The sequence below is a fragment of the Carassius gibelio genome, chromosome B10, assembly GCF_023724105.1.
Source record: "Carassius gibelio isolate Cgi1373 ecotype wild population from Czech Republic chromosome B10, carGib1.2-hapl.c, whole genome shotgun sequence".
Classification (NCBI taxonomy): Eukaryota; Metazoa; Chordata; class Actinopteri; order Cypriniformes; family Cyprinidae; genus Carassius; species Carassius gibelio.
In genome coordinates, this window is record NC_068405.1 from 10,504,421 (window position 1) to 10,528,773 (window position 24,353).

Here is a 24,353-nt window from a genome sequence, read left to right on the forward strand (position 1 = left end):
TGTAAGTCTTCTAATAGCTGTCGAATAATTTTGTCCAGTTGTTTTTATGGACTCTCTATAGGCTTCTCCCTTGACTTCATGCCTCCACATCCCCCCGATAGCCTCATAGACAGTAAAAGATTGTCTGCGAGCTTCTCCTCCTGTCCATACGGTAATTTATCTACTGTGCGACAGAGAGTCGCAGGTTATGACGCAATCGTTTGCCTATTTTTTACAAAAACTGCTTCTACGGGGCCACAACGTAAGATACAAGGTAATGGGGCCTTATATACATTTTCGTGTTTCTTTAGAAATAATGAATAGACAAATGGAGTCTTTAATTGCTGTCAAAGTGATGCAAAAATGAATGGGAGTCAATGGAATGCTAACAGCAGGTGGGGGTCCATTGACATTGGAGCCCAGGGATGCTTCAAAATAATATAAAACCCTGCCCCCCTGGTGGAGTCGTGTATTTCACATCAGCTCAGAATGCTTTCATGACATGAGATTAATGTAAACAGCCCACTGTGAACACCTGTGTAATTCGTGTCAACCTTTTTGAATTTTATGAATGATTATTTTAGATTCAAGTGTGCGTAAGGATTTGGAAACAAGCAGAGTACAGCTGTTTCTAAAGCATGCAGTCCCATCTGCTGTTCAAAACTAAGCTCAGAATCGACTCATTCATGCTCAATCATTTCTCGATTTAAGATGCATCGATTCATTTTGCCAGCCCCAAAGGTAATACCATGTTTGGCAACTGCTCTGATAATACAATAGTTTTTTTTTTTTTTTTTTTGGAATACTATATTGTCTTTTATTTAAGGTAGGGGACTTCAACCCTGTTTCTGGAGATCTACCATCCCACAGATTTCAACTCCAACCCCAGTCAAACACACCTGATTGAGCTATTAAAGATGTTCAGAGCAGAGTTTCTCTTATTATTGGGAGATAAGAGGGTCTGTATTAACTATCATTGGAGAATATCATTGGGCTTTTTGATAAATACAAGCAGGTGTGTTGAAGCAGGGTTGGAAATGAATGGTGCGTTTAAGTCTTGTTGAATAGATCATATTCACGAGTTGAATGCATATGAACGCCACCACAAAGTCGTTATTATGAGCGGGAATCTCTTCATTTTCTTTAAGCCTCAAGGATTTTTGTAAAGTAAAATAAGACTATACAAGTTATATATGCAAAATATTATAATATTGTATAATTACCATAGAATATATGAATCTATTTACATCACCTTCATAAATTGAATAAAAACAGAAAAAAGATGTACATTCTTTATTTATCATTATTTAGATGTAGAGTAATTTTTTTTTAATTTTATGTAGAAAAGTGACCAAAGTGACTTTAATACATCTTGTAAGTACAAACGTCCCAGGAGCACTTGAACGCAGCAGAAGTCTGCGGGACAGTAGCTCTTCAGGAGCAGGGTTGGAGATCCCTGATTTAAGTTATCCACATTAGACTTAACTATATGTCACATTCCTTAATCTTCTGACTTTAGATCTAGAAGAGGCTCTGTGGATGAGAGTTATGAGTGGGATTCAGCTTACGTCGCAATGCATCCTGTGGACCCCAAAGTGTCAGGTCTACAGAACCAAGAGAAGAAGATCGGCTCTACTAAGGATTATGGAAAGCCAGATTTAGACCTGAAACAAAAAGGTAAGAGAAATACTTGCTCTGTATATTGTAGCTCAGCAAAAATGTCTTACGGTTGTGAAATAGTATCTTTAGGGATACCAAGAAAACCTGTTCCTTCACTGTTGCATGATGGTTTATTGTTATTGTGATATCTATTTCAAATTTTCCTGCGCCTAAATGCCAAAAATGTAACTGTGGTTGATATGTTATTACTGTTATCCTTCGATACATTTTAGCAGGATATTAATTACTAAATCAGACCATCATTTTCTCAGTAATTCCAATTAGGTTGTATGGCCCTCCTATTGTGTTTGGGTCAATTTGACCCACATTAAAACATTTTTTATTTATTTTATTTTTATTTTTTGTTGGTGATATTACATTGGTAATACCATGGTTTTACGGACATGTACCATGGTGTTATCATGGTGTTTTTTAAACATACCTTGGTGTACCATTCAAATACCATGGTTTATGAGTATCTTAATCATGATACATTAACAATACACCACTTTTTGAATGGATTAGGACTGTAATAGTTACATTATGAAGACCAGTTCAAAGGGTCTTGACTATAGTGTATTCAAGGCATTCTGCTCTTTTTGGTTTCATTCATTTCCATTGTCTTTTTGACCCGAGGTCTTTACCCTCCGGCTGGTTTGAAGGGATCTGTTCCACTCTTTGAACTTCCCAGTGTTCTTCCTCCTCACTGCGAGCAAGAATCACTCCTTCCTCGAGAGATTCGGAAGAGCTTCACGTCATTCCCAGACCCAGAACCCGACACTGTGCTTTTCTGATGAAGGAGAGTAAGTACACCATTCATGCTGATTAGCCTGTGCTGTTTTCATTTTAGCTTTTATACGCTTAAGTAGTCAGAAATTGTGTTGAAACACTTAAGATGATTAGATTTGTTTGACAAGACTGCAGCCAAATGTTAGTATGTTCTCAAACCTAGATTGGACACAGCATGATTGCCATCAACGCGCATCTGAATGGCCAGCATGAGACGGGACACTGGGTGTCTCTATTAATTGGATGTCTGTGGACCACTCAAGCACAATACAACCTAAGAACACACACTGCTCTGGCCAGCTAATGGAAATGACATTATCTGATGGATGAGCCAAAGCACAATGAAGAAAACTGTCATATAAAGAGTTTACATTATGTGCTGGAGATGCAAATTAAAGAGGGAATAAGTAATCAAGGACTTTGCTTTCTGCACCCTGCTGTTGCTGATGAAACCGAAGTTGAAATAAAAATGTTCAAGCTGTCTCAATGATCCCCCCCTTTCAAAGTTGATTTTTGCAGAGGCTTTTGATTGTTCTGTAATTCCTGTTTTGACAGTAAGTGCACACTATGATTTGGAAACCTCATCAAAGCTCTTTTATGCTTGGTTACAGGAATATTTTATTGTGCGAAGCAGGACGTTGAAAAGTATGATTTGTAGCTACCTTCAAGTTGTCAAGCGAATTGGAGTTGCATTTAAATTCCTCCATGAATCTCGTTTCACTGAAAATTGTGATTGAAGTAGTGCTTTGGCAGCAACTGCAGTTTTCTTGACAATCATTGGTCCTCCCTATACCCACTCGTACCTACCTCATACACGCTACAATCCCACTGACACCATTCATGTAAATTTCACACTGATATTCACAGAGAATAAGAAAAATGCACGCTGATCACTAGTCCTTGACAGACTGATGATCAATAAAAACCCTTTGAAGATTTAACCCTTTAACCTCCAGTTGAATGTTTTGTATTGAAGTTTTAGATTTTTTTTTCATTTTTGTTAATGGTGTGCAGCCTTCTTGTTTCCGAGTTTGTAATGTTGCCTAGCTCATGTTTTTGTGTGTTTTAATGAGCCTTAGTGTCTGACGATGACGTCTGAGCCATTTAATGAGAAAGAAATCTTATAAAATCAGTTTATTATCTGCATCAATGTCATTTTTTTTAGGAAGAATCTAATAAGCGGATACTCTTTTAGAGTGCAACTGGAAGGAAATGATTAAATTCACTGCAGGTTATGGGAGTTAATTACATATCACAGCACACTGTGGTCTGGCCGTCTGCTGAGCCTGACAATAAAGAGTTATGCTAACTAACAGAGCTTAACTGTTTACATTTAAACCCAACATTTGTTTTTCGGTTCAAATGCTTTTCTTTTTAATAATTAAACAAAACAAAAACAAACCATTTATATTTTTAAAAGCAATTACGATTTGTATGGATGTTTTATTGCTTCAGGTTGCTAAACCTGATTTTCTTGACAGAAATCTTTCTTTTCTACCAGTTTGAAATGTCTCTGTATCTACTGCCTACTCACTGAATGTAGAATCTTTGCAAATATGTGTATATGTAATTAATTGTTATATTTTTGGCTTTTAATCAAAGTCCATTCAAACAAGACTGTACAAATGAACTCCATTTTTGTAGGAAATGAGAATTGTTCCAGTTGTTTGCAACCCAGTTATTGCTTTTCAGGAAACATTTTGTACTTTAAATGTTCAGATTATTAATTTTATTTCAGGTATGTGGATTTATACATTGATTAAAGACAACAAAACATTGATTTGTGTTGTTGTGTAGATTCTACAAACCCAAACCAGAGTTCAGTTCCTCTATATCCATTAGAATTTTCTGCACTTTGACAAATAATCTTCATTTTTTTCAGAATTAAATAATCTTGAAAGCAGTGCAAGCATTGTCTAAACCTTTAAGTTTTATTATATCCCTGTTTTCTAATATATAAAACATAAGTCTGACATTTTCTAATCATGAAGGATTATTGTTTCCTGACCAAAATGTTTCTTCTGAATGCTGTAAGCTGTGGGGACAAAAAGTTCATTTCTTTCTCTTTTTTTTCCTCTCTCTGTTGAGCAGTAAGATATGGACCTTTTTCCATTTGTGAACTCTTTTAGTGATCGAGTGGACTGTGAAATCCTGACAGGTTACAGGCGGACACATTAGCGTGTGTTCTGAACATAAGGAGCACAGTCTCCATCATTATCTAAAGCTTGCAGCAATTCCACATGCTGCATTAATCACAGCTGAGGTGAAGGCAGAGATGTGTCAAAAATCACACATACTGCATTTCCCTCCAACATTCTGTCAGTTTCCGATTCTTCTAGCCCTCTTTTTTTTCTAATTTTAGTGTAATATGGCAGGCTTAATTAGTATGCATGAGTTGCAACAATATAACATTAATAATTAACCATACACATAATGACTAAAGATCGCTCCTTCAAACATGCACCAGAATTGCCGTATAAACGCTTCATTGTGAAAGGAATATCACAATTCGCCAAGGCTACTTCATCTATTCATACATTCTTCAACCAAAAAATGAAACTTGCCCTCTTGTAACCATTTGGACTTTCTTTGACTTTTCAGTGGAACACAAAACTTAAACTTAGAATTCTGTGTAATGCTGATGGCTCTTTTCCGTGCAATTACTTTTGCTGACATATTAACCTAAATGCAAAATGTCAGTATAAAAGTGGCCATTTGCCATTTTGTTTCTCTGCCCTAAAACGAATTACCGTCCAATTGCCCTGTGACATATCATTCTGATAACAAGAATATATGACCTTTCTGTTTGCATCAAAAAGAGAATGCAGTCAGAGTATTTAGGAAACTGATTCTTTCCCTCTTTGGCCACACACACATCTAGGGCAAAATGAGCAACTGCAGTCATCGGGTCATATCCAAAAATAGTACCATGTAGCCAGATTTTTGACCTGAAGCAAGTCTGGTGCTATTTGCAATTTCTTCCCAGTTGGAAGGTTTTAACAACTTTAGCTGATGTTCTGGAAAGGTTCTCTCCAAGAACATTCAAAGTTATCTGGGGCATCTTTAAAATGAGATTGATCGTTTCCCAAATGTGTGTGATTCTGAGAAAATGAAGTACACACAAAAAATGTGTGTACGCCTACTATTCCAAAAGCTTAAAGTACTATAAATTGTTGTATAGTATATATTCTAATACGGTTATGCTAGTGATATTTGATCTTGACTTTATATGCAGAGACCAAACAGAAACAGCAACAAAAGCTGGAATCTTAGTATGATGTCTCAACACAGACTGAGAGATTGATTTATATGGCTAAGTGTGACTATGTCAATCATTCTTAAAGCTGTCAGGCCAGTACTAATATATGCAGTGTGTACAGGCAGATTTTATAGTTCAGCAAAGTAAATTGAGGTCAGACTTTTTGATAGGAAAAATAACTCGGTGTCCACTTCATTTTCTTGCAGAGAAAATGCCAGTGTTTGCTGAGATGTAGCTCTGTTCACCATATGGCTCATTGCAATTATTCTTTTTTTTTTCTGAGCAGCCTTGGGTCCTTTCTAAATCACATTGTCAAGTAGGCATATGGTATAGTGCAAGACATAAAATATAGTGTGAGCGTGTCATTGAACACATGCCTTTGTTTATTTGTTTAATTCACTATTCATACAGGATTGCCTCAGCAAGTGGCTCTTCATGGTGAGTAAACTGAATGAATTATGAAGAAATGCATAGGTGAAAACGCTGTGAATATCTAGAGACATGTTTAATTATTTCAAGACTGTGAAGAACTTTGCAGTGCAACTCTATTGCAACTCTCTGGTCAAGAGCCAGACTTGTGGAAGTCTGTGAAAGTGCCTCTATAAATCCAAATATAGTTACTTGCATGTTAATATTCTCCTTCCCAGGTTTTGTAGAGCTGAAGCTGAAAAAGATTGGCTCCCGGTATGGGGCTTCCGGGTCTTGGTGTCCTGTGGTTTGGCTGATTAAATAGGACTGGAAGATGACAGTCCGTCTGTTTCCGTTGATAGCAAACCTCATTCAGTGACTATTCAATTCACGGACATACAGAAACAGATCTACCAGATCCAGTGCCTCCTCTGATAACTTATTGAGATCCTGACTGGCTGCAAAGGGTTCCATGACTGAATTGGTACTGAATATAAATAAATGAAGAAAAGCCCTGTGTCTGTGAGTATATTGCTGGAGCAAAGTCAGTTGCTCTTCAGTTGCTCTGTTGCAATGAATCTGCAGGAAGCAATGATTTAAAAAACATTATTTCTTTCTTTTTTTTCTTTGGTATATTAAATCGCAGCAAGTATTTAAAGGTTATTCAATGTGCCTCATGTTGACCTTAATTTTTGGTAACGATCATAATCTTGAGAAGTGAGAACAGGTGCATGCTGAGATAGGCATAGGAAATTAGAAACTTCGTATCAGAGGTAAATTAAATTCACAGTCTGTAAGTGTAGTGTGACAAAAAGAAAAAGAAAAAAATTATACAGATTTGGAACTGAGAAATTATGAATTTATGAAGTCAGTTTGTGTTTTTTGGACACTCTTCTTCAGTCCTACAGTAGCACAATCATTCGCATTATTATTACGGAAAGTGTATGTCTTAGTCAATAATAACAAAGATAATAAACATTATTCCATCTTCATTTTATATATTTATATATATATATATATATATATATATATATATATATATATATATATATATATATATATATATATATATACATACACAGGTTGTTATATCAGCTCTCTTGAAAGAAAATATGTTTTCCAAGTTTTTCACACATAATAGTAATATTAATAATTATTATTATTAATCATCTTAAATATAAACAAAAATGGCCTGAAGTGGCAGACAGGTGTCTCTGTGTTTATGCTAATGAGCTAGGCTTCATTCCCAAAGGACCTGTAAAATTGTTGCTTAATTGGCGCAATAATAGAAACCGCTTGCTTTATTTCCAGCACATTCTCTCTACTCACCATCCAAAAAAGTTATATTTTCAGGAGAGCTGCAGATGATTTTTGACTATGCAACTAAATTAATAGAATGCACAAATTAAGACTAATTAAAACCAAAATAAATACGGGCTGAATTTTTTTTTTTTTTTATGCATTCAGTCCTTTGCAGACGGATTCTTTTCACAGTGCTACTTTGAAGGCTTTGTAAAATAATGAAATTCCCAAAAATGCTATATTTATTTCTACTTTTTAGTTTTTCTTGCTCAGATATTATGACCAATCCGTTCCAAAATAAAACACAAAACCTATGCTAATTGAATTAAAACATGCTGACTACATTGAATCCAACATTTTGTAATGATGTAGCATAAAGAAAGTTTTATTTTGTCAGTAATATTAATAATTTAATCTGATAAAAAGTCAGTTTATGCTTCAACTTCCCTTATGGAGAGACAAGCAGTAAAAATACTGATCTTTGATCTTCTCTCTTTAAGTATAGGCCCTCATAGTAACATGAGAATTAAAAATACGGAAGATTTGAATGCATTACTACTAGAAATATGTCGCTACAGAATCTTGGCCTGTTGCTAAACAATGAGATCTCATTATCGCTGTTGTTTTCTCGGTCTGTTGACATGCCAGTGCTGTCCGTGATTCCTTCCCCGCGTGTTAGATCTACTGGCGTACACGAAGGATGGATATTGCGTAACGGCGCAGTCCTTTCTGTCACCTCCATTCTTCTCCCATCATTCCCCACGTAGCCACAGGGGACTGGCACACAGGCGAGCCGAAAAAGTAAGTGACGGTACCATCCTGTGGGTGTACTGTTCTTTCCCATCTCTCTCTATTTTGGTCCTACATTCATATCGCTTCAGACAGAGGACCCTGTCATCTTCTGAGTGGGATCTCAATGTAAAGGCCCGTTTTCAGACGTTGCAGTGCACGCTTAGTCATTGATTTAATGGTGAGTGACCTCGTGCCTCGTTCCCTGGAGTAGCTAATACACATTCATTACAGACGTGCACGTGCATGCTCACTAGTGCATTTACTGTGTTCAGCTATGCATACAACATGTTATGAAATAATTAGAAATGGGTTAAAAATGAGAGAGAGTTTTTCATATCGTGTCATATCTTCTTATTGAATATAATTTACATACAATACAAATGCTCTGAAATGCAATGCACATTTCTTTTCTAAGCTCGCAGTTTTTTACGATTGAAAATGTTATATATATATATATATATATATATATATATATATATATATATAATTTTCACATAATTTACCTTTATTCTACTTCGCTCTGTCCCTTCTCTTATGAAGGCTTTGATAATTTCCTGGTTTTATGAAGCCCCTCCCTCAGAAATGTCTAGTTCAGATTCGCTGATAGACACCGTCATAAAAACAATATACATTTGATATATATTACATAGTATATTTTAAAAACTTTTGAAAATTTAAAATTGATGTTTATTTGCAACAGTAACGCCTACAACAATAACACACATTTATGACAGTAAAACAGCGACATTTACTGACGGACACGTGCTGCGTTGTCACAGGAACATCCCCAGCTGAAGATAATGAGGAAATTATGTCACTCCTTTTGCTTTCCCACCGACTACATAATGGCACTTATATATATATATATATATATATATATATATATATATATATATATATATCAAAATGTGCAGTGAATGTATTTAGACAGTATACTTCAACTAAAAAGAGGGTTGAGTCCCCTTTAAAGTTCAGGTGCAAGTCAATTCGCAAATTTCTTTTCTTAGAAGTTTTCTTAGTTAAGGACATGGAGACATTGGAGCTTTTACTTTTGAATGCTCAAAGACAAAGTGCATTAGATAAAGTAATTTAACTTTAAAATATACACAATTAGCATTTTTTTGTCCAAAGTCTTCATTTGTCTTTTGAAAAAAAAAAAAAAATAAATAAATAAATAAAAAAAAAAAAAAAAAAAAAAAAATATATATATATATATATATATATATATATATATATATATATATATATATATATATATATATATATATATATTGTATAGGACTTTACATCGAGATATTATCATAACGTGAGATTTTTATTTTGGAAAGAGTGAAGCTCAATAAAATATAGGCTATTTTTGAAACTGAAAATGTTCAACCATTATATAGCCTACCAAACTATTTTTCAAAATGTATTAGGCTTAATATAAAGCTGGATGTGCCTACTAGAGATGAACATTTATAAAGATTTAATATGCACACATTTAGTTTAGAGAGAGAGAGTTTCACGAGAGAATTTAGTTATTTGTTTGTTTATTTATTTTTGGAACATTGTAAAGTATGTTCCTTTCTGATTTTTATTCAAATTATATTATATATGTTTACATTGGACATCATATATTTTCTTAGAATATTCTGAAATATAAAGGGCAAAATATTTTTTAACGATTGTACAATTCATATACTTATTTATTTTCAATAAATATACAAAAACATATTGTTATCATTTTTATGTAAATACAGCCTATTTGTAACATTTTTATGAATATTTGATATTTTTTCATCCATTAACGACTGAATATCCACAATGGCGACGTCCGTGACATCCGCGTATTTTTTTTTAATTCAAATCCATTTTACTGAGTTTTAAGTGCAGCATTTGGACATCAAAGTCTGGTGTAACACTGCATTCAACACCCTCGGATAAAATAAACAGAAGATCCGAAATTTGCATGAATGTAGCCGTAGCTACTCTGAACTGACATATTTCACTGCTGTGTGAACGCAGCCTATACAATAGGACACCTTACTAAAGCCAGTTTATTTAATGGAATGAAAAAATGTAAAGTAAAACAACATGTACATTTAAAAAGTTATTGATCTGGACACATACTCCAACCTTTCAGTAAAAGTCTGCCTTCATTATTGTATGCAAGTGGCTTGTCTGATAGCCTATGTCCGTGTGATTTTATAATGTTCACCAAAGACTGAAAACATGATATCTTAATTTTTTTTGGATAACAGAATTCATAAATATGTTTGCTAGATATGAGGACAACCCCCAGTCTTCCCTGCAATTCAAAGCCACAAGGCAAAACTTGTGTTCTTGTCTGTGAAGCTGTTTGTGCTTGCAATGACATTTACAGTGTTTACTAACAGCTTTAGCTCTCAGCAGAGATCCTCTCTGTCCACATTAAGAAACCTGTATATTTACAACCAAACATTCACTAGTTAACCCAAATGCATTTGAGACCATTATTGACTGTGGCTGCCTTTACAGAAAGTCTACAGTAAAAAGTAACACCAGCAGCTAATTGGCAGCATCTAACTTTGACTCTGGTATTAAGATTTTGATGAACATTTACATTCCACAAAACAATGAATGTTTGTATTATATGAAAAAAAAAAGATATTGATATTGATATATAACTATGTGGACAGTCTAATATATGTCTGTTACTACTTGCATACTAAGGCTCCAAGGATCATAATATTCTCACCAGCATATCTTTTCCCACTCTTTTTGAGTGACATTGGCTGACCTCTCCTATGTTTTCTTCCACAATCTCATTTGGTGATATAAATAGTGTGAAATATCATAAACATAGTCTCATGCAGAGAACGTTGCATTGAATAACAGGAAGGCCCACGCAGAGTAAAACGTTCCCCTCATGTTTTGGCTCCAGTTGCATTGAGCTTGATTCCATAAAGCGATGCTACTTTAATTGTCTCCTCACTGAATAGCTGTCATATTTAGAAGCATTTACATAATCAGAGTCATTTGCATATGGGGCAGTGGAGTTTGCTGTAGGAAAAGAACTACAGCAGATGTGAGTTTATGGCGCTGTTGTCTGCCGAGCTGTTAATTTAACTCTGTATTTGTCAGTGTTGAATGATGGGATACACTCTAACCTCCAAATGCATACCTGTAATTTGGAGTGTAATTCTAGATGGCAGCATCTTGGGAAAGTAATTGCTTAAGGCAAAGTGCAGTACATTCTTTAAAGATAGCTGGAAGGAAGCTCTGTAATGTAGGCCTATTCATTAAGCAAAACTCCTCTGCTAAGGGCTAATTTTATCACTGGCATTCTTTTTTTTTCTTTCGCTTACGCTTATATTCTTATGAGATAAATTGACTTCTTCATAATATCATAAATAAAGTCACTAGTTATGCTAATGGACAGGAAATCCCAGCGCTGCACTTTTACTTTTACTCCATGAAGTGCTTTCTGAAACTGTCCAGATAGCTCTAAATATTCTTTATAAACAAAATCCATTCTGCAAGGATTATTATTAAGCCTGCTGTTTAAAATAATACAAAGAAAAAAAATAGACTGAATGTAATCATTAACTATAGGGTACAGCAGCATTAATGGCTCTCATTTTGTTCACAGAGTACCAAAAAAATAAATAAATAAATAAAAACACAGCAAAAAAACAGTTAAAAAAAAAAAAATTATAAATGGAACACTTTTCATTTTTCATGAGCTGAACTCAAAGATCTAAGACTTTTTCTATGTACACAAAGGACATATTTCTCTCAAATATTGTTCACAAATCTGTCTAAATCTGTGTTAGTGAGCACTTCTCCTTTGCTGAGATAATGCATCCTCCTCACAGGTGTGGCATATCAAGAGGCTGGTTAGCATAGGTGAAAGGTGAACCAACTCCAGGGTAAGGCTAAAAGCAGCCAAATGTATTAAATATCATAAACCTGTCTTTTTATTCTAAAAACAGACATGGGTGTCATGTAGGTTAAAGGGGGGGTGAAATGCTATTTCATGCATACTGAGTTTTTTACACTGTTAAAGAGTTGGATTCCCATGCTAAACATGGACAAAGTTTCAAAAATTAAGTTGTACGTTTGAAGGAGTATTTTTGGAACAAAAATCCGGTTCCGGTTTGTCACAAGTTTCGGAAAGTTTTTTTCGAGTATGGCTCTGTGTGACGTTAGATGGAGCGGAATTTCCTTATAAGAGCACTTCTGCCAGAAGAGCGCGCGCTCCCGTATAGCAGAGCAGAGAGAGCACAGACATTCACTGATCAGAGCGAGAGCGTTGCAAAATGTCACAAAAGGAGTGTGTTTTTGGTTGCCAGGGCAAGACAACCCTGCACAGATTACCAAAAAAACAGCATTAAGGGACCAGTGGATGGAGTTTATCTTTACAGAGCACATCTGTAAAGATAAACTCCGGATTTGCACATCGTTTATTTCTTAAGGATGATGTAATCCCAACGAAAAAGGGTCACAATCGTCTGTTGGAACCGCAGGCGGTGAGTAAAACTGCTTCAAATATCTCTGCCTCCTTGTTAGTGCATCCGCCTCCCCTGCCGGGGACCCGGGTTCGAGCCCCGCTCGCAGTGAGTCGTTGCTGCTGTTGCTCTCGTTCAGTTTCAGCCTTCACAGCTGTCACAGCTTCCACATGCTCTCAACGCAAAAGCCTACTGGCGCTCGTGATTCTTTAGCTCCGCCCACACGTCACGCCTCCAGCAGGTCGTGTTTTTCCAGGAAAAATCGGTACAGACTATCTTTCTCTTATGAATATAATAAAACTAAAGACTTTTTGGAGTTATGAAGGATTCAGGGCTACTCTATAGGTACTCAAGATTAACAGGATATTGAGTGAAAACTAGCATATCACCCCCCCCCCCCTTTAATAAAATATGTTTAATAGGACTGAATTTGTATTTAACGTTTAAAATTTAATGAAAACCTTAGAAATCAATATTTAGGCTAAAACGTTTCCTTTCCATGGATATTTAAACAGTGAATACATTAATATATATATATATATATATATATATATATATATATATATATATATATAGAAAATAGCATCATCACTAACTTTGATCTAACACAAGTTTAAGCACTCTCTCTCAAAAAAAAAATAAATAAAAATAAATATATATAGTTATAATAACTGTAGCTGTATACAATGTGAAATGAATCTCTTACATTGTATGTGCATCTGCACTTTGTTGTTTTATGATGAGAAAATTTTTCACACACATAATTGTGTGTGATTGGTTAAAATGCACAAAAAAAGGTTTCTAAAATGAAACACGGTGCAACATGAGCAGAATTTAATTTGATGCCACAATCGACACTGTTCATTTTCACTTTGTTGGCAAAAGACATCATAGATTTAATTTGTTTGCGACTCCATTGCCAGGGGAAGGCTAAGCCCTACACATGATCTGCCATTGTTGATTAGACAGCATGATTATTGCACAGTGTGCCTTAGGCTGGCCACAATAAAAGGACACTCTAAAATGTGAAGTTTTACTGTAATGGGGGGTCCGGAAACCAGTCAGTATCTGGTGTGACCACAATTTGCCTCACACAGTGCAACACATCTCCTTCGCATAGACTTGATCAGGTTGTTGATTTTGGCCTGTGGAATGTTGGTGCACTCCTCTTCAATAGCTGGATATTGGCAGGAACTGGAACACGCTGTTGTAAACGCCGATCCAGAGCATCCCAAACATGCTCAATGGGTGACATGTCTGGTGAGTATGCTGGCCATGCAAGAACTGGGATGTTTTCAGCTTCCAGGAATTGTGTACAGATCCGTGCATTATCATTCTGCTCTTGGATGAATGACACAACAATGGGCCTCAGGATCTCATCAAGGTATTTCTGTGCATTCAAAATGCCATCAATAAAATGCACTAGTGTTCGTTGGCCATAATGTATGCCTGCCCATACCAAAACCCCACTGCCACCATGAGCCACTCGATCCACAACATTGACATCATCAAACCGCTCACCCACATGACGCCATATACGCTGTCTGCCATCTGCCCTGTACGGTGAAAACCGCGATTCATCATTGAAGAGAACACCTCTCCAAAGGTCCAGACGCCATCGAATGTGAGCATTTGCCCACTCAAGTCGGTTATGATGACAAACTGCATTCAGGTCGAGACCCCGAAGAGGACGATGAGCATGCAGATGAGTTCTCTGAGACGGTTTCTGACCATTTGTGCAGAAATTATTTGGTAATGCAAACCGATTGTTCCAGCAGCTGTCCAGTTGGCTGATCTCAGACGATCTTGGAGGTGAAGATGCTGGATGTGGAGGTCCTGGGCTGGTGTGGTTACATGTGGTCTGTGGTTGTGAGGCTGGTTGGATATACTGCCAAATTCTCTGAAACGTCTTTGGAGATGGCTTATGAACATTCAATTATATGAAGCAGTGCAACTATCTTCAACGAATGAAATTTGGCAGGGTCATGTTTAGGAAGGGTCATGTGACACTGAAGCCCAAATCACAATTTAAAATATATTAAAAAAGACAATATTTTCAGTTCCAGTAATATTTTACTTTATCTCTGATTACTGTATATTTAATCCAAAATTTCACAAGGTGTGAAGAGTCAAAAAAGAAAAATCCAAATTTCCTTTACCATTATTTTGATATTATTACATTACGGAATATAGAATAGAAACAACGACCTGTGAAGCAAAATTGCAGAAATATTTACCAACAGTAGCAATGCCTTTCATAAAAAATGCTTTCCTAGTTATTTTTTTTCTAATTTAATTTTGATTTTCTTTTTCTATTTTTTTATTATTGAAACGGTGCCATTTTATTGGTTGATAATATTATGTTAAATATAGAGTTAAAGGTAGCAAATATAACTCATATTTTTGTGTGCAAGCATGGGACCATTTCCTTTGTGTTGTGCTAATTTTTTTGTGTTATGTGTTTTTTTCCCCCATTGTTTTGTGGCTTTTTTCCATTGTGCTGTGGCTTTTTCTGTTGTGTTGCGCTAATTTTGTTCTGTTGTGGCGATTTTGTTGTTTTGTGAAGATTTTGCTGTGTTTTACACTACTGGGCCACCATATGAATAAAAAAAAAGTGCAAATTAGAAATTAGGGAGCCAGTTTGGCTTGTTCCAGACATTGCTTACCCACATAGCTTGCCATTCAGCTGATCAATAAATCACGTGCACAAACAAAAGCAGCTAACAAAGGAAAAGGTGCCTGCAGTCATCAGCTCTGCTTTAGTTAACATAACCCCTAAACTTGGTTGGCAAGGTTAGGGGAAGCAGAATGAGGAAGTGCAATGTCTGGTAAGTCAGAAAAATATATTTCAGCTACTTTTGCATAATTCATGTAACGTCTTGGGTGTCAAAATAAATCTGCAAAGCTGACTTGAAATGCAATTACAAAATTCTACCTTTTTTTGTAGAGATCAAAGTTCTTCCAAAAAGAAATCTGTCATGTAGTCACCCTTATGTCATGAACTATTCCTTTAATGTGCAAATGGGTACAGTAAAGGATTTTTCCGGGTTTAATAAAAGTCAAGGTCAATCAGCAGCATTTGTGTCAATGTAAAATAAAAATAAAAATGTTTCTTAAAAAAAAAAAAAGCATAAATCTGGGTAACGGTGGAACACTTACAATGGAAGTGAATGAGGCGGATATGTATACATTACATTACTCACTGTTTAATAGTATAGCTACAAAATGTAAACAATATTCATGTTAACATAAATTTAGTGTGAAAAAAACTAAACTTTTATGTGCAAAATCAAATCCAGTTTTCCACAATGCAATAACCCTCAAAATGACTGTAAAATAATGTTTCACAGCTTAAATAAACAAGTTTGAAAAGAATACTTAATGTAAGTGCTTTTATAAAACGATACGCTTGACATTTCTGCTTCTAAATCCTCTAAAATTTGCCCCATTTGCTTATTATTGTAAGTGCCTCATTGTTACCTTGATTTTAGGAACAAGATTTAATTATTTTTGGTGCAGTCAGTTGAGCGTGAGTTACACTGAACCATTTAAAGGAATAGTTTATCCACAAATGACAGTTTGCTGACAGTTTACTCATCCTCAGGCCATCCAAGATTTAGAAGTAGAAACATTGTTTATCAGAACAGATTTGGACAGATTTAGCTTTACATCACTTGCTCATCAGTAGATTATCTTTAGTGACTGGGTGCCAGAATGAGAGTCCAAATAGCTGCTAAAAACATTACAATAATCCATCACTGGGAGAACGTAATGGATTATGGACTTGTATTTTGGCTAGAACCAACAGTTTAAAGTTGAAATGCCTTAATGATGGTGTTTCTTCTTACAAGCAGATTTTCACTTCACAAAATGTCAATTGATGGACTGGAGTAATGTGGATTACTTGAGAATTACTGTGATGTTTTTATCAGCTCTTTGGACTCTCATTCTGACGGCACCCATTCACTGCAGAGGATCCATTGGTGAACAGAGATGTAAGATTGGTATTCACTGATTACATGTAATCTGAATAATGTATAATCAGATTCCAAAAAGTATTTGTAATTGAATTAAATACAATTTAAAAAAAAACTCATTGATTGCATTATTTAATATTGCTTGCACAAGTAGCAGTAAATTATTCATAATTTATAGATTTTTCCCTAATTCCTCATTTTCATCTTTTGAATGCTCCTTTCTTAAATAACCTACTACTTAGCCTATATACACTCAGAAAGTCTTCCAGTTTTGAAAACATTCACACAAAGACCCGTCATTAGTCAGGTGGCTACAAAGCATTTGACCGCTGGATTTAAATAAATACTTTCAGGCTTAACAATTGTTTCAACAATGCATCAACTTCAGATGAACAAATTCATTAGTCAGCATTTGAAGTAGAACAAAAAAGTTCATCAAAATTGTCCTAAGACAAGAATGCATGTTGGTTTTAGGTTTTAGGACAAGTCTGATTAAAAGTTATGATCCACTTCAAATGTTGATTAGTGTATTTAAAAAAAAAAGTGTTTAAGATTTTAAAATAAACATCTTAATATTAAGCATCACAGTTTGGATTACGCTTTTTGTCATGTAATTTGTAATCTGTAATGGATTACAATTTGTAAGTAATCTACCCAGTTCAATAGGGGTATATGGGTATCTTGGATGGCCTGAGGATAGGTAAAATCATTTACACCTTGGATAGCAACATTTTCGTTTTTTTGAGAGAAAACTGGAGAACGTTCATTTGCTGTATGTGAGGATTAATATCTCTTAAAAGAAATAAGCATCTTGCCCGATTGACCTGCATCTTCACAGCCATATGCCTACTCATAAAATCATTTATCAAAGCAGAAAAACGGCTGGAGAGCTGGTCAGAAGGAGGATCGGATGATGTGGTCTGTTACTTTCCAGAGAAATAATTGTCTTTTAAATGTCAGAATGATGTCAAAACAGCATTTCTGTTAGCTAGATTCAACTTCATTGGGCTGGAATGCATGTTTAATGCAGGTCTATATTCGCATATGTATGCAAATACATTTTTTACAACCTAATGTGAATTATGAGATGAAAAATCGAATTATGGATGTCTACCCAAGCTTGCATATAGATTTGTATGGAGTTGTCAGTCAAACTAATTTCTTCCTATACTGGCCCACATGTTCGTATGATCAATTACCTGCTTGACATGTTTGCCTAGTCTCGTCTAATTAGCCATTTTCATCTTTCTAATTAGAGTTATCAATCTGAACTGAAATGAAAATAGACTGAGAGGAACTACAATAGAGCTCACCCACATAAGATGCATTATGAAAAGCTTTTCTACAGGCACTAAATCACATTGTCAGTTATGAGGTGAAGTGCATTCTGTTTTGAAGAAAAATAATAAAAGATTATTTTTACACTCAGTCTGTGTGTAACTTACAGTGTTAAGGAGTTACTAAGTTAAAGTAGCAATACCACAAATTGAATTTGTCAGCAGCGTGACAGTAGTTAGGCTGTTGTCGAAACAGAGAAGCTTTATATGTAGGAATATAATGAGTTAAATGGGTTTGCTTAAAATGAACACTTTCATGTGATGCACTGGGGAGTTTTGTTTACTTTAAGAAACCAGATGTCAGTTAAATCAAATAACGTCTGGGAAAAATGTATACCGGTAAATAAAATATTAAGCAGCACAACCGTTTTCAACATTGATAAAAGGAAGTGTTTCTTGAGCAGGAAATCAGCATATTAGGCTGATTTCTGAAGGATAATGTGACTGGAGTAATAATGCATCACAGGAAATAAATTGTAAAATATAATAAAATACTGAAAAATAAATGGTATTATAAATTAATATATAGCCTACAGCTATAAGCATTTGTATATATTGGGATGCTTGGATTTATAGTTCTGTCCTTTTGAGATATAACAATGTGCGTGTTGAAATAAACAAGAAGGGGAGTAGCCAACTGCTTCACATGAACCATAAAAACATGACAATGCACTCACTTCTCATCATTTTTTGAACACCTGAGAAAGCCTGTCGACTTGTCCGACTAATTGTATTTCACATTCAGTTAATTTTTAAGGAAGAAAATAATGTGTAGGTTTAGTGATTTTGTAGTGCAGCGCATATGTGTGTGTGTGGGTACACAATATATATATATATATATATATATATATATATATATATATACAGTACAGACCAAAAGTTTGGACACACCTTCTCATTCAAAGAGTTTTCTTTATTTTCATGACCCCTTCTATTAGTCGAAAATAAGTATATATATATATATATATATATATATATATATATATATATATATATATATATATATATATATATATATATACTTTATGATGCTAAAATATGCTTAGTGTAGTAAGGCATATTTCTTGACAATGACAAGCTCCTCTTTAAATTTCTAGTCTTCAAAGCTGCCAAAACACTAATAAACATATTCCTTTAGGTGTGTGTTATCTCACCTAATGATGTCATGCTGTTACACAATGAGAAGATGCAATGATTAGTTTCACACTTTTTAAAAATCATGTAAGTGTCATTGTTCTCAGTTTCCTGTGGGGTGTAGGTTGGGAGAACCTCTCAGGGAGTGGGTCACCGCTAGTATATAATTGGTAAAAATGTCAAGGATAGCGCTTTTTTCCACTTCATGGTACGGCATGGTACGGTTCACTTTAGGGGGGTTTTCCACTGGGTACATTACCTGGTACTTTTTTTAGTACCACTTCGATTGAGGTTTCAAGTGAACCGTACCGTTACCAAAACATGACATGTAAACTCTGTTGATCACGGATTGGCCGGAGATAAACGTCACTACCTGCGCCACTAAACTTGCAACACAAACACAAAAGAACTGCTAGATTTAAATCAGCACAGCCAGCAATGGCGCGTGTGTGGTGTAAACAAAGGCCTCCTGTAGCAAATCGGTACGCGTATTTGCAAGAGACATATTTATATTCAAAACGTAATAATCACTTTAATGGAGCTTGTGCCAACAGTAGTGCACGGAAATCCTCATTTTGTACTTCTAATTCGTAGATTTAGCTGTAATCAAGTCCAGCTTTGTTGAGTCCAAGTCAAGTCCGACGAGTCCGAGACAAGTCCGAGATGATAGAAAAATGTCTCGAGTCCGGACTTGAGTACTACAGCCCTACTAATTAGTGTCCGTTGTTTTGTTTAGATCTCTCCCGTCTGCTTCCACATTCGTCACTTCTGAGAAGCGCATGCAGAAATCTGACCTCATACTATATTCCCCTGGAACTGCTTTGTTTACAACATTGAGTGCAAGCTAGAATTAATTTATTACATTTAAATATGTTTTTTTTTTCTTACAAAAATGCATCAGTTCGCTACAAGAGGACTTTGTTCAGCCCCCAGAGCCATGTGAGAAATTTTTTATTAAGGATAGGGACTTTTTATTTAAATTCTGTTGGACTGAAGCACTGTAATACCCGCTGAGTGCCATTAAACAGCTGGAAAGATCTAAAACATTTATTTTTATAACCCTGGGTTTGTTTGAAAGAATGCACCTAGGATGACTTGAGAGTGAGTAATTTATGGGCTGATTTGAATTTTTAAATGAACTAACCCTTTAAGCAGGCAAACAATCTCAGCTTCAGCGCAGATAGTGAGGAGCAACCTAATCTCTTCTTTATTACAGTTTGCACATATTTTTTTGTTGCGGACATTGATATGCCACCCGGTAAGAGTGTCGTACGATAGTGCGTCATCACTAAAAAACACCCTTTATGCCATTGGCTCTGGTTTTTGTTCAAACAGAGCTCATTCCAGGACTGAACCCGTCAATATTACTAGGTCTCCAACACGGGATCGATCCCTGAATCAATCCTGGGACATGTTTGTATTCACACAGAAGGCAATTTTTTGTGAAATTTTTTTGTGAAAAATAAATTGACCTATTTATTAAGTGCACAGTTTAATCCGGTAATGATGCAAAGTTGATTTCTCACACAAGAAGATTTTTACATTTATTTTTCACTAACTTAGTGCCTAGATTTGCATTATGAAATCTTTGCAGAAAATTTCCCTGGCATTTTAACTCACTTACTGTCAAATTATCCCTGAGACTTTAGCTCAAATTGTTTAAATTTGTAAATGTCATGCACCTGCAGTTATCATTTTCTGATTACTTGACAGTGTGTCAACATCCTCCACATGGAGGATTCACTCTCCTCAAGTTAAAGAGGCCACACCATCCAGCTTGACAAGGATCTATGCAATGAAAATACATACTATCATATTTGAGTCTGCATCAATGACAAATAATTATGTCTAAAATAATGAAAAAGATAAATCAATTAAAAGTGCTGAGTTCAAATGGAGCCAAATTCATAGAAATCTTAGTGTTTATGCTGGTTTTATACAATAAGAAAATTTACTTTCAAAAAAACATTTTAATGTTTTAAGTTATATATATATATATATGTGCATTAAGCAATCATATTTTCAGGGTAACACTATTTTTAAATACAGCACACAGTGAAAATGAGCTAGATAAAAATGCACACTTCACAAGATCTCACAGCTGGAGTTGACTAAGTTTGCAGGGTTTGTGAAATTAAATGTTCATTAGCCATTAGCCAAAGATTTGTTTAAATGATTTAAACATGTATTTGCTTAATGCTGACGACATATGAGAGAGTATTAAAATGTTTTCCTTTCTATCCGTTGAATCTATTTGTTGCGGTATCCGCTTCACTACAGTAAATGCGGCCAATGCCCCTGTTCTGCGGCCAGAAATCCCAGTCCTACTGGCAAAGGATGCGATACTTGCAATGCTGATACATTGTACCCAAGAAAGGTGGTGGGTTACGGCCAATCTTGGATCTGTGAGTTTTGAACTGGGCCCTTCATTGACTACCGTTCAAGATGTTGATGCAGAAACTCATCTTTGGGTGCGTCCATCCCTGAGATTGGTTCGCAGTGATCGACTTGAAGGACGCGTACTCTTCCGCGCCACAAACAGTTTCTGCGGTTTGCTCATCATTACAGGCATATCAGTACAAGCTCCTGCCCTTCAGGCTTTCCCTGTCTCCCCGTGTTTACACAAAGGTCACAGAGGGGGCTCTGGCTCCCCTCAGAGAGTTAGTTTTTCGCATCCTCAACTATCTAGATGACTGACTTATACTAGCACAGTCTCGGGATCAGTTATGCAAGCAAAGGGACTTGGCACTCCAGCACTGGCTTTATGGCCGAGTCCCGAGATGGGCGTGGAAGCACGGCACTCACCGGGTCCAAGTTACACCGGTCTGTCGCCAAACCCTCACCCCGTGGTCAGATCTTATGTTCCTCCGGGCAGGGGTGCCCCTAGAACAGATCTCCAGGCATGCTGTAGTCTACATGGATTCCACCACCACCGGCTGGAGGGCCACATACAACGAGCATGCATCGTCAGGGGTTTGGATGGGCCCACTGCATTGGCACTAAATTGTCACATAATTGAGTTGTTGGCAGTAAACCTTGTCTTAAACCATCTTAAAGGTCACTTATGAGGTAAGCACGTGCTGGTCCGAACGGACAACACAGCGACCGTTGTGTACATCAACGACAAGGTAGTCTGCGCTCCCGTTGCATGTTGCAACCGCCATCTCCTCCTTTGGAGTCAGAAGGTTCTGAGGTCACTTCGTGCTGTTCACATTTTGGTTCTTCTGAACCAGACAGCAGACAAGCTGTCTCGAGTAATGCTCCCAGAAGTATAGCCACTCCATCCCCAGACGGTCTAGCTTATTTGGAAGCGTGTTGGAGCTGCTCAGGTAGAGCTGTTTACTTCTCCAGAGACCTCTCACTGCCAGATGTTCTACTCCCTGACCGAGGGAACACTTGGCATGGACACACTGGCACTCAGCTGGCCGTGGGACCTATGCAGATATGTGTTTCCCCCACTGAGCCTTCTCACACAGACACTGTGCAAAATCCTGGAGGACAAGGAACAAGTCTTGCTAGTGGCACCGTATTGGCCTAGTCACACCTGGTTCCCCAAACTAGTGATCCTTTTGACAGTCCCTCCTTGACCGATTCCTCTAAGGAGAGATCTACTGACTCAGAGACAGGGAGCCCACCCACGTCCAGACCTCTGAAAAACTCCATGTCTGGTCCCTGGACGGGATGCTGAGTTTCTAGGTGACTTACCCCAGGAGGTAGCGAACACCATCACTTCGGCGAGAGCACCGTCTAAGAGACACGCTAACGCCATGAAGTGGAACCTGTTTGTCGCGTGGTGTTCTTCTTGCTGAGAAGACTCCCAGAGATGTCTGATTGAGGTTGTTCTTTCCTTTCTGCAGCAAGGTTTTTTTTTTTTGTGGAAGTTCTAATGCCAATTTTTCTGGAATTTCATCCATAATGAGTATTTTTTTCTTCCATCTCCATAAATGTATGCCAATTCAATTCAAGTGCAAACATATACCCAAAGCATGTAATTAAAGTCATTGTCTGCATGAATAGCATTTTAATGCATCTTTGAATTGGCTAAGTGCCACATCATTGAACCACAGCGCATACAGATTGTAATGTAATAGACTGAACTGTACACATAGAATAAGAAAAAAAAAAATAAAAAAAAATATATATATATAATAAAAAAACACATTGGAGTGACAGAGCTAAAACCACTCCATGATTAATGTTTCCCTCAGTGTGCTTTTCACTAGAAGAACAAAAGAATTTGACGTTATGAGAAAACGTTTTTTATACTTAGCTAAAGTGGGCAGTGGAAAAGATGTGTTTGAGTTGGTGGTTTGAGTGAAGGATTTTATTTGCCATTGTGTTTGAAACATCCTCCTTTGGCTTGTCCCGCTGATGTATGAGCTCTCAAGCAGACCTCTTGTGCCAGTGCCCAGGAATCACACAAAGAATGTTTAATATTAGACGAGGATGGGATGATACCATATATAGGCTACTGTTCTCACAGGGACAGACTGTACTCTTAATTCAGCAAAATAGTGCAATAAGTCAGTGAGAATAACTATTATACTTAATAATTTAATAAGAGGTATGTATTTGTAAAACTGTAGCCAGAAACAAACAGCACTAATCATTGTTGTGTCTATTCTCAAACTATGGTATCCTCCCTGGAATTGAGGAGCCCATTAATTTATGTACTGTATACTGAGCTGCTGTAAAGTGTAGACTTGCAATGCTAATTCTGGGATCCATGAGTCAGTCGAAGCACATTACATTACATTTTTACATCATTACTTAAACCACGATGGTGGCATGCCCCTGTTGGTTAATGTGCTTACTGAAACACAGCTGGCAGTCAGAATATATCTGGAAAGAACTGATAATAATAAATAAATATGCAAAAAACAGAATGCATCACTGAATGCCAACATGAACATGCTTGTTAGTGCTCATTTTAGATAGCAATTAAGAGGCAATAATCATAAAAATGGTTTGTATTTATGTTAATAATTTGACTCTCTTATCAATTGCTTTGTGCTTTTATTAGGCCCCAAATTGTTACCTGAATAAGTTAATGATTTAGATTTGTACTATATTTTTGTACTATACTTTTTTTGTACTTAAGTACAATTTTTTTTTTTTTTAATCTTAAACGTACTTAAGTATTGAAAGTAAAAGTACAAGTAAATGCAAAATGGAAAAGAAGTGTATATATATATATATATATATATATATATATATATATATATATACAGTTGAAATGTAGCTT

General features: G+C 36.2%; 1 protein-coding gene across 2 annotated transcripts in view; it reads left to right on the top strand.

Moving 5' to 3' along the window:
• LOC127966337 (protein turtle homolog A) overlaps positions 1-4,207 on the top strand; it is a 29,568-nt gene extending 25,361 nt beyond the window's left edge. For both annotated transcript variants that reach the window (XM_052567247.1, XM_052567248.1), the window contains exons 20-22: positions 1,499-1,656; positions 2,275-2,441; positions 2,591-4,207. In XM_052567247.1, the coding sequence (XP_052423207.1) occupies positions 1,499-1,656; positions 2,275-2,432 (316 nt within the window). In that variant the 3' untranslated portion in view covers positions 2,433-2,441; positions 2,591-4,207. The remainder of the gene's footprint in view (positions 1-1,498; positions 1,657-2,274; positions 2,442-2,590) is intronic.
• Positions 4,208-24,353: the final 20,146 nt, after the last annotated feature.